The sequence below is a fragment of the Pseudorca crassidens genome, chromosome 12 (assembly GCF_039906515.1).
Source record: "Pseudorca crassidens isolate mPseCra1 chromosome 12, mPseCra1.hap1, whole genome shotgun sequence".
Classification (NCBI taxonomy): Eukaryota; Metazoa; Chordata; class Mammalia; order Artiodactyla; family Delphinidae; genus Pseudorca; species Pseudorca crassidens.
The window spans coordinates 72,878,050-72,895,974 of NC_090307.1; the positions used below are offsets into that span (position 1 = coordinate 72,878,050).

Genomic DNA, 17,925 nt, shown 5'->3' on the forward strand with positions numbered 1-17,925 from the left:
TTCAGGGAAATAAATTTTGTATGTATTGCCGCTGCCTAGTACCACCGTGTGTGTGTGTGTGTGTGTGTGTGTGTGTGTGTTTTGTGGAGGTGCTGTACGTGTCATATTTAGCATTTAGGAATTGTGAATTCAGCACTGGTCAAGATTTAATAAGCTCGTAGAGTGTAAGACTCTAAACTGTTGATGACTGACCAAATGGGAAGGGAAAGCGTGTGTCCAAAACTCCGTGTCCTAAAGTGGCACTTTACTGATTTGTTTTAAATCTATACTTAAGTTATCATATTTCAAATAATAAAAAGAATCAGTAAGATTTTTACATTCAATTTATATTCAAGTTAGTTGAGAAGAAACCGCTGACAGCTTAAGATTTTTGAAGATTTGGAACAAACTCACATTAAGGAAATACAGACATGTTACTCAGCACACTCTGTAATCACAGGTTAAAGAAAGCAGATGCTGGGCTTCCCTGGTGGCGCAGTGGTTGAGAGTCCGCCTGCCGATGCAGGGGACACGGGTTCCTGCCCCGGTCTGGGAAGATCCCACATGCCGCGGAGCGGCTGGGCCCGTGAGCCATGGCCGCTGAGCCTGCGCGTCTGGAGCCTGTGCTCCGCAACGGGAGAGGCCGCGACAGTGAGAGGCCCGCGTACCGCAAAAAAAAAAAAAAAGGAAGCAGATGCTTTTTCAGCAGGACAAGGGAAAGCTGAAAGGAAATTTTTACAAGGGTTTTGGGGACTTGAGAATTCTGCATGCATGACTAAACTCCCACTGATACACTATTTCACGACACCCAGGTATACCAGTTGTCTGGCTGTGGTAGGACACACAAAATCCACTTATTCCTAACTTACTTACAACTTATAATGTTATGAGCTACAGCAAAACAGAGATAGATGTTCAAATTTGATATTTTTATCCACTCTTCCAGGAGTTCTGTATGACAAATCCATTTGCGAGACATTGATTGGCTCAATTATGGGATCAAATATTGGCTTAATTATGGGATCAAAGCCCAACAGAGCACACATGAAGTGACGCGTTCTTGAAATATTTTTTATGATAAAGAATTTTCAAAATGCCTCATACTACTTCTATCACCACCCTGCTGTGATGATGTTTAATAAGACCTTTGGATTGCAGACCACGGAGAAGGTGGCACCCACAGGTCTTGAGCCCCTCAGAGTAAGCAAGCTGAGGGCCCCCCGCCCCCAAGGGCCGGTGGCAGGTCACTGTCACTGGCAGCCGGGAGGCTGCAAAGGACGTGCTCGAGGATTCATGGGAGCTGAGCTTGGCCACTTCCTAGCTGTGTGACTCCTGAGAAGCGTCTACCCTTAACCTATAAAATAGAAGACTATTTACCACGCCCTGGCGGTTTCCGAGAGCCGGGCGAAACCGTAAATGTGTATGAAGAGACGAATGGATATTATTTACTTCTGACAACAACACGTGACAGACTGGGCATCCTCAACACCTCGACAAGCAGTTACGATGAAGTAAAACTAAAATTTAGTGAAAGGTAACGAACGACAAGTAAAGTGCATCATTTAGGATCAGAAAGCCCACCGTGCAGCACAGAACTGGAAGGTATTTTTTCTATCACCCCAAACTGCACATGCTAAATCACAGGTGGGTCAGAAGAGAATGTCTCTCCCCTGCAAAGCAGAGAATTCTTTGCAGTCTGATCGGACTGGGAGGCCACACATAACACCCCTTCTTGGCCACCTCTGGATTCCTGGCTCTTCACCCACGGCCTGAACCACTGCAGGTTCCCGATACACGGCTTCTGGTTACCTTCCCATTTAGCCCTAAGAGGCAGCAGTTCCAGATCATCTCGTTTGCTATGCTTTACAAAATACAGCCTATTTCCTTCTGAGGCAAATTACTGCAGGAGTGAGATCACGGGCTTCCATAAATCTACACAGGGGTTTCCTTTTGATGCGAGCATAAAATTCTCTTAATATTCCCAGCAAAATATACGAGCCTAGAAAGCTTACATTTTTCCAGTGTCTGCTTTCCTGCAACCATATACTTCACCGAATCCTCCTCGTCCAATAATCCTATGTACGCTGAAATCATTCATGGTCAACTGTGAATTCAAAATGCGACATGGAAACGTAAAACTGCATAAAAATTATGCTGTTGTTTTCATGTAAAACATATACAGTTATTAAAATAGCGATTCAGATACACCTGCCCTTTCCGTGACTGGTCCCTCAAACTGAGAGGTGAGAAGCACAAGGTGGCAGGACATTCTAGAACCACCTTCTATGCAAACTGCATAGAATGCACACCACGGAGGCAAATGGGAAGATGACACAGTGGTAGCTGAGTTAGATTGGTTTTCCGATCTCATAAATCTTATATTGGACGATGTACGCTTTGAAGACAAGTGAATGTGAAATTTCCACTCAAAACACTAAGCAACATCAGCTACTCTGAAGTCTAAAGTTGGGAACAGTTCAGCAAGGCCAGGAACGTAATGGTAGAAAAATAGGCCCACGTCAAGGCCATCTATGTTTTCCTAACCGTGGGCCATATGATCAGAAAGCCCAACAGATGCTGGCCGTGTGAGTGTTTTATCAATAACGTCAGCGAGTAGAGAGGACTCATGCTGGGCGTGTGAGCATGAAGCCAGACCGAGTGTGAGTAACTCTATGAAGAGGCTTTATTCATAAGCACTTTGTCAGTATCATCCCAGCAATGCCCTGCTTCCTAAGCAGTTTTCATGGCATTAGACAGTACAAAGGCAGATAGATAGTCCTATGTTCGTGGTAAGAGGCCATCAGATAACAGCAAATGCCTACTAGTTTATGTATCCTGGCAAATGAAGGGTCAGATGCTTGAAGGGTTTCCCCAGACAACCCTTCAAATATCATGTCTGCAGCCAGGGAGGGGCATCTGGCCCACTAGCTTCATGTTTGGTGCTCAGAGGACATGAGGACGTGAAGACATGAGGATACCACGTCTGCTAAAGGAACTCAAGCACAAGGAAGATCCACAGCAGATGTAAGGGATTTTTTTTTTGGCCGTGCTGCGGCATGCCACAGCAACAGACCAGGGATCGAACCCGTGCTCCCTGCAGTGGAAGCATGGAGTCCTAACCGCTGGACCGCCAGGGAAGTCCCAATAAGGGATTATTTTTAAAAATGTGTCACTGCCTCTTGCTTCTCAATCCTGCCAGGAAATGGGGTGGAGAGGGGAGGTTTAAAAGAAGAAGGGGCTTTCCTGGTGGCGCAGTGTTGGGAATCTGCCTGCCAATGCAGGGGACATGGGTTCGAGCCCTGGTCTGGGAAGATCCCACATGCCGTGGAGCAACTAAGCCCATGAGCCACAACTACTGAGCCTGTGCGTCTGGAGCCTGTGCTCCGCCACGGGAGAGGCCGCGATAGTGAGAGGCCCGCGCACCGCGATGAAGAGTGGCCCCCGCTTGCCGCAACTGGAGAAAGCCCTCGCACAGAAACAAAGACCCAACACAGCCAAAAATAAATTAATTAATTAATTAATTAATTTTAAAAAAAAAGAAGAAAAGACCCCACTTCTTCCAATAGTACTGCTCAAGTAAAAAACTAAAAAAAAAAAAAATCCAGTTATTTCTTTTTCTCAATGGCAAACCTATGTGAAGGGAGAGCACGAAGGAAAGGGGAAGAGAAATGCACACTCTAAAAGCGAAGTAAAGAACGTGCCCTAGAATTACTGACAGTGAGAAGCTAACAGAAGATACAATGCTAAGGGGTTAATGTCAGAAAGTAGCCTGTCTTTGAGGACTGCTTTTATCATTCTCAAAATAACAAAAAAGATGAAACCGTGGTCTAGTAAAAGATGTCATCTTGTTTATTACATCATTGCGCCTAAGAATAAAAAAAGGAACTTTACCAAGATGGCATAAGGCACGGGCATATGGGAATTACATTATGCAGAAGACTTGTATTTTTACAACTAGTTCTGTTAAAAGGTCAATTACCGCTTAAAATAACCATTCTTAAATAAATAAACACATTCTTACATGAATATGAGAAAAGAGAATTAAAATTCAAAGTGTTTACAATTGGGTATAGGAGGATGGAGTTTTCATGCCTAAAGCCATAAGCACGACATCTGTTTGGGCAGAGTGTTACCCTGGGGAGTACCCTGCCGAATAAACTATTTTCTCACGAAGCTGAGCCAGGGGAAATTTTTATTTAAAAAAAGAAAGGCAGAGATGATACTCACATGGATATTTAATTCCACGTTTTTCCACTGACAAAATCGAGTGAACTTGTCACTGAAAAAGAACATAAGGAATTACTGAAAAGTTAAATATCGAGTTAACTGAGAAACTAGAATTGTACTGCTTTGTTGCTTCTCAAACGGAGTAAGTTTTCCTAAACATTTTCTCACAGAGGATTCACCTGGTATTTAAGGCCTTATTTTATGATTCAAATCGAAGACTTTGTGCTTCTCCTTTAATTGTCGTTATGCTGTGGTAACATCTTTATCTGAGTCAGCACTGTCCAACAGACGGGTAACGGAAGCTGCGTACGTAATCTAATTTTAATAATATATTTTATTTAAACCAATATATCAAAAAATTATCATTGCAACACAAAATCAAATCAATATACAATTTTAATGAGATAGTCTACATTCTTGCTTTTCTATGAAGTCTTTGAAATCTGGTGGGTGTTTGCCCATCTTAATTCAGACTAATCATATTTCAAGAGTTCCACAGCTACACGTGGTCAGTGGCTACCATACTGGACAGTGCAGCTCTCCATGACAAAATAATGGCTGTTTACAAATAATTAGAGGGGTAGCAAATATAATACCTAAATAGTGGTTATCATGTCCCAGGCCCTATTCATCTACTCCTTCAACAACTCCGTGATCAGGTACCGTCATGATGCCCCAACTTACAGCCAAAACCACCTGAGCTTGCCCAAGGTCACACAGAGAGAGAATGGGTGGAGCCGGATCTGAACCCAAACCAATGTCTGCCTCACAAAGATGCCAACAGTGCAGCAGAGAAACCCTCAGACGAGAATCGCAAGATGGAAGTCATACTGCATTGATAAGCTCCCAGTTTACTCAACTGCTAGAGGAGTGTTTTTTTCATCCATGAAGTAAGAAACATATCTATCCCATTAATAAAGGCATGATTGGGATTATTTTTTATTAATGAGCAACATATCTATAAAATGTTTGCTTTTAATTTTTTTTTCAGAAGAAATGCATTCTGGATTGAATATTCCTTAAAAGCAAAGAACATTTCTGGTGATTGTTGGACTTATCTAGCCCCTGGCATGATTCCTTACATAGGAACGGTATTCAGGGTTCTATGAAGGAATGAATGAATTAAAAAAGGAAGAAAGGGAAGGAGAGAGAAAGGCAGGAAGAGAGGGAGGGAGTTCTTACGAAGTGCAAGTTACAGGTATTATCAGCACTATAATACGATGCCTTAAGGCATCCAAATATCCCAGGTCCCTGGGGGTTTCATCTAATATGCCTTCTAAGGATCTTTTAAAAATATTTCTGAGGCTAATAATCAAATTAAGAATTCAAAGCAGAAGAACTCTTGTAATTACATAGCATCTTTTTTCAGTGACTCTGAAATGACTTTTAAAGAGTGTTTCACTGATCCTCCTAACATCTCTATGAGGTCAGTAAAATAAATTTTGAGTTTCTGAGAGTTATTTCAAAGAGTTTTTTTTTAAAGCATGGTGAGTGCAAAAGGTGAAACCACACTGGGGTGAATAAATCCATGACTTTGAAATCACTTGGTGTGTGAGGCTAGCTCACACCCTGCCTTCTTACGGATTCTGGAGTTCAGAGATGGCAACGGAGGTGGGGGTGTGGGGGGGTGTGATCTGTCACACTTTATGAACTTGCAAACTAGCTGGGGAGGGTAAACAACCAGGGAGAGAGAAGTGGCCCTGCTGGCCAAGAGAAGAGTCGAGGAGAATCAACTCCCAACCCATACCCTGCGCCAAAAGGACACACACTCCATCAAAAAATAAGCACAGATATTTTGCCCATGAAATACGATAGCAAGTTCTTCTTTAGGAAGTACAGATGGCTGCTGGGTGTCCTGGCTGTCGTGTGCCCACGGGGTTCCTTGAGCTCCATTCCTAGGCAATATCTAGTCACTAGAATGGGCACTTCTGGGTGGGGAGGAGGAACCGGGGCTGAGAATAGGGCAGAGCCTGGGCAGCACAGGGCTTCAGAGCCAGAGCCCTTGCAGGTGACTTAACCACCGCCTCGGAGGGAAGAGCAGGGGTGAAAGATACAAAGACGACTGGGGCGCGGCGAGGGTGAGCAGAACGAGCGTTTTTAGCTCTAACCTCTGACGTGGGCTTTAGATTACTGAGCAATCTGATGTTCACTGCTGAAGCGAGGCTCACCAGCCTCATCCAGAAGAGGGAAAGCCTCACTCCGGGATTCAGCCCCACTGGGAACTTAACCCCGTGTCCCTGCTGGGCCTCAGGAGAAGGTGGAGAGGCAGGCTCAGCACTGCTAAAGACATCCTCTTTTTTTTTTTAATTTAATTGAAGTATAATTGATTTACAACGTGTTAATTTCTAAACAGCAAAGTGATTCAGTTATACACATATATATTCTTTTTCATTATGGTTTACCACAGGATACATGTGATATATATTCATTATATATTCATTATGGTTTATCTAGTTCATTATTCATTATGGTTTATCTAGTTTCCTGCTATACAGTAGGACCTTGTTGTTTATCCATTCTCTATATACTAGTTTGCATCTGCTAACCCCAAACTCCCAGTCCAACCCCTGCCCCACCCTGCCTCCCCCTTGGCAACCATAAGCCTGTTCTCTACATGAAGACTTCCTCTTTACTTCTCTACTATGAAACTGCAGTGTGGCCACCAAGAAAAATCGCCTGAACCGTGAGGCCATCAGAGAACACGGCCAGTCCTGACGATGCTGAAGTCTACAAGGGTCTATTTATGGAGTGCCTGTGCTTTTCAAAACCCAAACTCTGGACTTCCCTGGTAGCGCAGTGGTTAAGAATCCGCCTGCCAATGCAGGGGACACGGGTTCGAGCCCTGGTCTGGGACGACCCCACATGCCATGGAGCAACTAAGCCCGTGCGCCACAACTACTGAGGCTGCGCTCTAGAGCCCGCGAGCCACAACTACGGAGCCCACGTGCCACAACTACTGAAGCCCACGTGCCTAGAGCCCGTGCTCCGCAACAAGAAGCCACCGCAATGAGAAGCCCGTGCACCGCAATGAAGAGTAGCCCCCGCTCACCTCAACTAGAGAAAGCCCGCGCACAGCAACGAAAACCCAACGCAGGCAAAAATAAATAATAAATTAATTAATTAACAACAAAAAAAACCAAACTCTGAACTCTTGGACTGACAATGGATTCTTTTACTGTTAATTTGATAATGTATTAACATAAAAAGAACCAAATATATATATATATATATAAAAATAAATGAACTGACTTTAAAAATAATTCATTTATATAAAATGGTAACAGTTTCAGAAAATCCAATGTGCATGCTTGCCTAAAATGCAAAGAGCTTCACTTGTATTTCCTGTGGTGATAAGAGTGAATGGTTAGGGGGAGGAGGCTGGGAGAGGGATGGATTAGGAGTCTGGGTTTAACAGATGTAAACTTTTACATAGAGAATTGATAAATTACAAGGTCCTACTATATAGCACAGGGAACTATATTCAATATCTTGGGATAAACCATAATGGAAAAGAATATGAAAATGAATGTGTGTGTGTGTATATATATACATATATAATTGAATCACTTTGCTGTACAGCAGAAATTAACATTGTAAATCAACTATACTTCAATAAAACTAAAAAAAAAAAACCACAGTGAATGGTTAACTCAGTGGGGGAAAATGACCGTGCAGGTTTACCTGGTGGTTACACAATGGAGTTAACAAGACCTCTTCCCCGATTTTAATTACCATCCCCATTTCTCCCCTCTCCACCAAGGATCATATAACAGTGAGGTTGACCCAGGAGTTTGGGAAAAGTCAGATTTTAGAACCAAAAGCAGTGGAGATGGCCCAGGACTTGGTTGAGTCTTACCCCTGGGCCGGCATCCTGTCCCCTCAGTTTGATTCCACGGCTTTCTGGCAAAGCCTCTGCTCCTACTCAGAAAAATGTAATCATTTGTATGCAGATTCATTTCCTGAAGTATTGACTCTACTCCAAGATAAAATCATCTCTTGAACTCTGGTAGAATCATGACACAACTTTTAAAATTTTATTTTAATTATTTTAGTTCTATGAACATGTGGAGAAAAAAACACAACTGCACTGAAGTATTTGCTCTTAAAGGGCAACTACTGAACAGCTGCAGGCTGCTCCGTCGATGAGGCACGGTCACACGACAGCTGTCTAGAAATCAGCCGAGTTTATGGAGAAGAGTACAGTCAGTGTGAACGCAGATTCAGTGTTAGAAAGTCCAATTCCAAAGGTGCATCATCACAGAGGCACACTCAAAATACTGAAGGATTGACTCTTAGGTGCCTGAGAAGCATGTGAACACTTTTATAGGCATTACCGAAAATTTTCAGAATTTTATAGGACAGACATACCCTATAGCTTGAGTAACCCAGAGGGACGTATTTATCGGGTACATTAATGATATATATGACTACAGACATTTGCCAATACTTAAATTCTACTACGTAAAGAATCAAGAGAAGGCCTGTCTCACTTTGAAGGATACGATTTCAACATATAAACAAATGAATTAGACATAGACTCGTGCTTGCATTAGCAAAGGTGTCCCATTAAAATACTTTTAATTGTGAGGTTCCTTAGTCTATTTAAATTTTGGACCATTTGGAAGCTAAAGAACTAAAGGTCAACGGGATGTTAAGATATACAAATCCTAAATTATAAAGTACAGAGGAAACAATCTAATGCAAAGCCTGGCACATAGCACATGGTCAGTAAATGCTCGTTGAATGAATAAATTAACACATTTTAAGGACAACACTTATTGGGTAAAATGAGGTACACCTACACAGTACAAGATCTTATCAGTATAAATACAATGATATATAACTAAGATAATGTTACATGCCAAATATATCTCTATTAAAAAAAAGATTTTATACATAAAGTTTCATACCTTTCCATGAATTTTTGAAAAATGCTGCCTCGAAGACTTTCACAAATTTCTTCTATGTATGGCTGGAAAGGACGGAAAAGAAATTCCACACTGCATCAGTAAGAACATAATAAAGTGAAAACAGAAAAGGATGAGACTCAGACGAGGTGAGCCTCCAAATTACGTGCTCCCACAGCACCTTGTACTCGCCCTTCGCAGCCTTGTCCAATTTTCACCAGTGTACTCATGGTCACAATTATTTACTTGTAGTAATCTACACCACTCGATGGCATGTTCCATGAAGGCAAGGACAGGTCTGTCCTGTGTGCCACTGCATCCCTCCTGCCTAGCACGGCTCCTGGCAAGTCACAGACACATCTTAAATGGCTGGAATTAGCTTCATGGGCATGTGACCCATGCAGCCCCACAGAAGAGCCCAGGGCTCGGTTTGGTGCCCTGCTGTTGTCATCCTGAAATTAATAATTTCTGAACAAGGGCCCCCAGGTTTTCATTGCGTACTGAGCCTTGTAAGTTACGTAGTGCATCCTATAAATTACTATTAATTATATAATTGCTATTAATTATGATTATCATAAATGATCAGCATTAATATTGACTTTTAAAGACGAAAAGCCAAGGGACCCATGGAGTAAATTTTTTTTTAATCAGCTATTCCCAAGGTCTTTGAGCAAGTTCACGGCTAAGCAGGGATTAAGGCAAGGGCTCCTTGCTCACACGTGCAGTGCCCTTTCCCTGTGGAGAACAATCTACTTCAATATCATGCCACTTTACACATTACCAAATAAACTGCATAAACTTATTTTCCATGGGATGGACTTCAAATCAAGAACTATAAAAATATCAAATGCCAACATTTCACAGCTCAGCCTGGAGCCACTTAGATAGTTTTGGAAAATATCTTCATACCCTACACTCACTGAATGATGCAAATTTAATGTTTTCTGTGTCTTCGTAGATCATCCTGAAAATGTGCAAAAAAGAAGGACCAGATCAGGAACCGTCCAAGGCAAGTGATCAAACTAGGAAGTCTGCAGAAGCCACAGTCACCAACACAGGCAGTGAGACCACTGCAGCTCGCCTGGGAGCCTCACTTCGTGCCACGGGGCTAAGCCACCTCCACCCCCCCGGCAGGGCTACTGCTGTCCTGGGCGGGACACCGGAACTGGTCACTAAAACCAGGTGGACTTTGTTCCCTCCTTAGTAACAGGGGAAGCTGAATTCTCTCTCTGAAGCCCTTTCCACCTCTGAAGTCCTGTGTTTCTATGATGACACATAATTGCAATCTTCGCGAACTCTTCTAGATGCTAAAGACCAAGGGCCACAAGTCTCAAGAGGTTCAAAAGACAAAAGAGATCAAGTGTTGGAAGACATACGAAAAGCCTAAATTTGTATATCACAGATTTTCTATTTACAAAAACTGTTACGTTAATATTTTTTCATATTTTATAAAACAGCCTGTACTTTTGCTGATAAAATAAAAGTTCACCAGAGATTCTTAAGACTGGATATGATATACTACACTGCCACTCTCAACACAAAGAACTACAAAATGTGTCGAGTAAGCAGTGCAAAAGCGAGAGTTCAACAGTGGGGTCATGAGCAAACAACCTCACCTGATTCTCAGTTCCCTTAATCTGTAAAATGGGAGAGTCACATCTAATTTTCAAGGCCACTGTGAGAATTTAGTAAGATTAAGAATGCTGAGAGCCAAGCACAGGGCCTGGCATGTTCTAGGAACCTAAATGTAAGCCAGGACCCCTCCCGACTCTTGCCACCAAATGTACCTGTGCAATTATTTATTTCTAAAGTTAATTTTGCAAACAAAAAGAATAAAAAGTATTCTGTATTTACTTTCAGAGCATTTTTTTCTCACTACCTTCTTCTCCTCGATAAGAAATTTCAACTCAGGCATCACACTTCCTGATGTCTAAATGTATGATAAACCTACAGTCATCAAAATAGTATCGTACTGACATAAAAACAGACATTATGGACCAATGGGACAGAATAGAGAGTCCAGAAATAAATCCACACACTTATGGTCAACTAACCTTTGACAAGGGTGTCAAGCACACGATGCGGAAAGGATAGTCTCTCCAATAAATGGAGAATGAGACTGGACCCTTATCTCATACATATATGAAAATCAACTCAAGATGAATTAAGGACTTAAATATAAGACCTGAAAGTGTACAACCACTAGAAGAAAACACAGGGAAAGAACGTCTTGACATTTGCCTGGGTGATGATTTTTTGGATGTGACATCAAAAATTCAGGCAACAAAAGCAAAAACAGACAAGTGGGATTGCATCAAACTAAAAAGCTTCTGCAGAGCAAAGGAAACAATTACCAGAGTGAAAAGGCAACCTGTAGAATGAAAGAAGGTATTTGCAAACCATATATCTGATAAGGGGTTAATATTCAAAATATACGAGGAACTCGACTCAATAGCCAAAAACCAAATAACCCCATTCAAAAGGGGGCTGAGGACCTGAATAGACATTTTTCGAAACACAGACAAATGGCCAACAGGCATATGAAAAGGTGCTCAACAACACTAATTATCAAGGAAATGCAAATCAAAGCCACAATGAGATATCACCTCACATCTGTTAGGATGGCTATTATCAGGAAGCCAAGAGGTAAGTTGTTGGTAAGGATATAGAGTAAAGGGAGACCTTGTGCACTGTTGGTGGGAATGTAAATTGGTGCAGCCATTATGGAAAACAGTATAAGGATTCCTCAAAAAATTAAAAACAGAACTACCACATTATCCAGCAATCCCCCTTCTGGTATATATCCAAAGGAAATGAAATCAGTATCTTGACGAGGTATCTGCACGCTCATGTTCACCGTGGCATTATTCACAACAGTAAAGATACAGAAACAAACTAAGTGTCTATCAATGGATGAATGGATAAAGAAAATGTGGTATGGATACATACATATATATAAAAACACACAATGGTATAGTATTCAGTCTTTAAAAAGAAGGAAATCCTGCCATTTGTGACACCATGGGTGAATCTGGAGAACATTATGGTAAGTGAAATAAGCCAGACACAGAAAGACAAAATATGGTATGATCTCGTCCACATGTGGAATCTAAAAAAAGTCTAACTCATAAAAGCAGAGTAGAATGGTGGTTTCCAAGGGCTGGGAAGTGGGGGAAATGGGGAGATGGTGGTCAAAGGGTACAAAGTTTCAGTTATGCAGGATGAATAAGTTCTGGAGAGCTAATGTACAGCATGGGGACTACAGTTAATAATACTGTATTGTACACTTGAAATTTGCTAAGAGTTGATCGTAAGTGTTCTCACCCCCACACATACACACAAACACACACACACAAATGTAACTAGGTGAGGTGATGGATATGTTAATTAGTTTGATTATGACAATCACTTCACAACGAATACGTATATCAAAACATCACATTGTACACCTACAATTATATACAATTTTTATTTGTCAGTTGTAACTCAGAAAGGGGAAAAAAAGAAATTCCAACTCAAAGAATATCAACTAACTTTATGGCTAACGTCCCTCTATAAACAGGACATCCAAGCATGTAACTTCTATCTATACTTTGATCACTATGTTCTGATGGTACATGTCACACTGAATTGCACTAATACACCTTCTTATTTAAATCAACTTAATAGGGACTACTTCCTTCACCTTTGAAATAAGAATACCAGCCATTCTGTATCTATTTTACCAGAAAGTTATTTAATTATTTTCTTATGAACAAATCAGTAAAGTGAGTGGTTTTGAAAGATACTGGAGAAGCTCCTAAATGACTGTTCCTTGAAGGCACAGAGAGAATTTTGGTGGTCTTTGTGTCTCATCTGGAACTATCTTTTTAAATGTTATTTATGCTGCAGGAGAAGCCAGCATCAGAGTTGTAAAATTCACGTACTGTGAGGTGTAATTTAGCAACGTTAGATGTAATTGACTACAAGACTGTCTCTGAACAGCGTCAAAGTCAGACAACTGAAGCTCTGACATGAAAATATCATGAAGGCAACAAACGGCAGATGTTCACGTTGCACTTTTTGAATGTACAGTGTTTGGTAAGAGCTGACATTTGTGGAGCATGGCAACAGACAGGCTTAGTGCAAAGCAACTCACATGCACTGAATCCTCAAGACCCCCGTTTGCGGGAGAGCCCGCTCTCACTTCTGCTTCACAGATGGGAAAAACTGAAGGGAGGAGAGGTATGGTAGCTTGCCCAGGGTCTCAAAATCCAGGGCACTTAATTTCAGAGCCCAAGCTTATAAGCAACTAGACTATAAAGGGTGTTACATTTTAAGAAAAGTCCACCTAATTATTTTGGCAGAAAGGCAGCACGCGGTCTGTTACTGTACCCAAATGTTCTCGGAGCCAAACCAAGATTTTCTCTATAAAATAATCAGATTCGTTTTGTATGTGAATAAAACCTATCATAAGGCACCTAAGGTAAAAATCAACTTAACTTCTGTAAATTACTGAATAATCCAGGAAATGGATAAATTATTTTCATTTATGAAAATCATGACATTAATGAATGGCATTCTTTCATATTTCTTGTGACTCACAGAAACATGAAAAGTACATTATCCACTTGAAAATTTGACCGTGTCCTTGCAAGCTGCCACCTCTATAGAAAACCCACAGGATGAGAGAAAAGGCTTTGGGGAGGAGAAACCATTACATCTGAAGATCAGCAAATACATCGGCCCATCAGTTGTGGATCAAGTTTTCTGAGGCTTGTCATTTAAATCTGCATGACTGTGTTGTGTTCAAGATACGAGGAGCCAGGGCAAAGTCCAGTTCCTCAGTCACGACACCAAGGCCGTTCAAACATTCCCTCTTGATTCTTGAAAATGGATCTATTTCATGTGGGGGATAAACACCGTGGGGGTCAACACCTGTACCACTAGAAAGGAAATCTTGTCAAGTCCCCGCTCTTCACAGGTGCCTGGGATGTCAAACAGGAAAAGGCTTTTTCCTCCAATGTCTTGTCTTGATTGATTTATAGAAACGCTCCAGTGGCGTTTTTCAGGAAAGCCTTCACGAAGAATGTCAGCAGAACAGCACACATTTCAATGAGAAGACAGACAACATTAAACTTCAGTTCTTCCAGATACACCTCCACGTAAGAAATACAGCCTCATATGTCAACTCCCCCAGCACTTTCACAGATGCAAAGAATGGCCCCAATCCAACTGTTAAGCAAATTAGAAACATTTATTGGGAAAGCACTTTAATCTTACCTGAAAAAGAGTTGATGTCACTTGTTTCTTGGATAGATGACTTTGCACGTGTTCTACAGCTTGCTTTGAGAATGGCTTTTAAAAATCAAGAAAACAATGTTTTTGCCACAAATATAAAACAGAGCAAACCTCTGTGTGTTTTACAATATCAAACATAAAATTTAACACAACAATTACTAAGCAGTAACCTACAGGGATTCCATCAACACGCATTCTTTAAAAAATCTGTTGGTTGTCTGCGGGCAAGCCAAACAGACGACTGCTCCTCTGAGCTTCCAGAGTTCTTAGATACCATGTCGAGAAGGATGCTGTGCAACAGGGGCATCCAACTGACATATCTAATTCCACAGGAGATCAAGATGACTTCGACTAAAGAAAGCTGTAAGGAATCGTATTATCGCCTTATTAAATGCATCATCCCTCAACTGGCTGATACTGGGGTCCTAAAAATGCAAAATTTCTATTATATGAGAGAAAGTGAATGCATGAAAATATACCTAAGAATTAAACGTCAGGACTGCAAAGCTAAATCACAGTGTTGAAAAGACTCTAGGTTAAGGAAAATCTTGCTGTAACCACAGGGGAGAGGAATTGGTTCTCAAACAATGAAACTCACACCGACAAAAATTACACACTCTGTCCTCCCCCAAAACTTCAAATTACGTCTGCAGCAATGCACAAGAAGAAGAGCTTAAAAAGCATATCACACTGCTAAAAACCCTCTAAATTGTTGACCTATACGAAAACTACGTTTACAGAGGCATTCACAGTGAACACCTGGCATTTACCAAGGTTCAGCCATTCCCCAGCAAGGTAGCAAGGCAGAGCATTACGATTAACTCTAGCTCAGAAGTTCAGCAAGCACTGTAGACAACACAATAAACACAGAAGCACGGACATGTATCATTGTCATGACCACTGCTGTCCAGTCAGGCTCTCTGCAATGCTGGAAGTGTGGTGAACCTGGACTGACGCAGGAGCCACCAGCCACATGTGGGTATTGAGCGCTTGAAATGTGGCTCATGAGGAATTAAACTTTCAATTCCATTTCGTTTTAATTAATTTAAACAATTTAAATACCCACATGTGGCTAGTGGCTACTGCATTGGACACAGCAACCCAGGGCTCTTAGGATACTCCTTTGGAAAACAGTCTTCATGTAGAGAGATTACATGGTAAATTTTCATTATTAATTATTCCACTCACTCCTGGTGGAATAATTTCCTAGGAACCCAGTTTATCCTAATGACTGAATTAGATTGTTTCTCTGATTTATCAATACAAGGAAAAAAAATGGTTTCAACCATCATTCAACTATTAATGAACTACATTAACACAATAATTACAATCCTCCTTATTAATTCAAAGAAAGCATTTAAGATTTTTATTGATCAATATATGATTAGCCTAACTGTTAAAGGAGAGCTAAATGAAAAACAATAAAGCTTAATTTCCTTTAGAAAGTCTAGAATTGAGGTTGGCTTTTTCTTCCGTTGATCTGCATTAGCCATTTTATCAATGTTTGCAGTGAAAGTATCCACTTTTGGAAACATACCAAGAGCATATGGAACAACAGATACTGGATCGGTATTACCAGGAAACAAATGACAAAAACAGAAGAAATGGGTTCCATCCTGGAGGAATATCATGTAATTTTTAAACCTCTTCCTCCTACTTTAACTTTCATTCTGGAAATGTTTGAAGGCTGTCTCATATTTACCCATATTAAAGTAATAAAACAAAAAGATACTTACATGTGAACAAGACAGCAGCTCCTTCATGATGTAAGTATCATAAATTTGTCGACTTCTACAAAGGCGATCTTCCTCATTCTCAAGCTTTTCATATTCTTTTATCTGGATGGTTAAAAGTTACCACTGTTAGGTATTGTCTTCCTAGAAACTTACTTTATCGAAGGATATTACTAGTCTTGGCAGAAACCACTTCCACATGACATCAAGCAAATTACTTGAATCGGCCATTCCACCAGAAACAACTACTTCTAATGTTGTAATAATGAAGTTGGAATAATTTAAATTCAACTTGGAACATACGAATGGATTTTTTCCTATGATGAACCTTGTCGCTTAAATTTAGAAACACAATATTAAGAAACAAATACTGCCATGGTTACAATTATCTTAATGATGCACCAGCCATGGACCATTCATCCTTGCCAAGTCTCCTTTCCCAACCACAAATAATTTAAATTTGTCTGTAATCCAGTTCTAAGAGTTATGACGGGGCTCGTTCTCACTCAACTACAGTGTTACAAAATTCAGGAGGAAAAAATAATAATAAATTGCTAGGATTCCTGCAAAGAGATGTTTAGAAATCAACTAAATATTTTGGAAATGCATTAACCATAGATAAAAGCATTGGTTTTTCACACTGGAACCTTCTCTGCACTCTAAAAGTATTAACAGAAAGGTTCCTTCAAATTGTATGTTTTGCCAATAACTTAAGGGAGGTAACCTGACGGGTGTCAAGATAGACCAAATAATAAAATGAGCTTTGGAAATATTTGCTTTATGAGGACATGGCCCCTATTACTCCAACCTCAAAACAGAAGTTCTCAGATCAGAGAAGTATTTTTATTTATTTACAGAAATACATTTAATCTAAAAGACAAGAAGAGAATGAAAACACAAATGAAATATGGAGCTGGTAGGAAGACTGTAGCAAAGATTTTCAATATAATGACTAATAACTACATATAACTTATTTTTGGAAAAACAAATGCTCCCACCAAGGAGACAGTTGTAATACTGACTTTCATGGTATCTGAGTGCTCTCTATTCTGCTATGACAAAAAGTGGGGCTGATTACTCCTATGGGAGAGAGTATAAACTGAATAGAAATAAAAGTTACCTTTTTTACTGTACAGTCTAACAGTTTTGAAATCAAAACCAGTAAATCCTATGAAAATTTCTGATAATGAAAGGGCACGGTCGGCAGGGAGAGGAATATGTACAATGCTGACGTCCTATATGAAGGCTAACTGGTTCACACACTGAGAAAAATTCTGGGATCATCTTAATTGCCCTTAAATATCATCAGTGAGATGGCTGAAATTCACAAGTCTGTAACTGCCTGGGCGTAGAATGGAGTCTTCTTGGAACAGACACTAAAATTTAACAAAAAGGCAAGAGGACTGGGGTAGGTTGATACCCCATCCAAGAGGAAAACACTTTTAAAAAATTTTTTTATTTTTTAAAAATTTTTATAGAAATATAGTTGATTTACAATGTTATGTTAGTTTCAGGTATACAGCAAAGTGATTCAGTTATATATATATATATATATATATATATACACACACACACACACACACACACACACACAAACACACACATATATTCTTTTTTTACATTCTCTTCCACTATAGGTTATTATAAGATATTGAATATAGTTCCCTGTGCTAATACAGTAGGTCCTTGTTGGTTATTTGTTTTATATAGAGTAGTGTGTATATTTTAACCCCAAACTGCTAATTGATCCCTCCCCCACCCCATCTTTTGGTAACCATAAGTTTGTTTTCTATGTCTGT

The 17,925-nt window shown here is 40.4% G+C and overlaps 1 protein-coding gene across 5 annotated transcripts in view; it reads right to left on the bottom strand.

Moving 5' to 3' along the window:
- GRK3 (G protein-coupled receptor kinase 3) overlaps positions 1-17,925 on the bottom strand; it is a 123,249-nt gene that overhangs the window by 41,677 nt on the left and 63,647 nt on the right. For all 5 annotated transcript variants that reach the window (XM_067700415.1, XM_067700419.1, XM_067700417.1 and 2 more), the window contains 5 exons: positions 16,130-16,231; positions 14,376-14,450; positions 9,117-9,178; positions 4,207-4,258; positions 1,992-2,083 (listed from right to left, as the gene is read on the bottom strand). In XM_067700415.1, the coding sequence (XP_067556516.1) occupies positions 1,992-2,083; positions 4,207-4,258; positions 9,117-9,178; positions 14,376-14,450; positions 16,130-16,231 (383 nt within the window). The remainder of the gene's footprint in view (positions 1-1,991; positions 2,084-4,206; positions 4,259-9,116; positions 9,179-14,375; positions 14,451-16,129; positions 16,232-17,925) is intronic.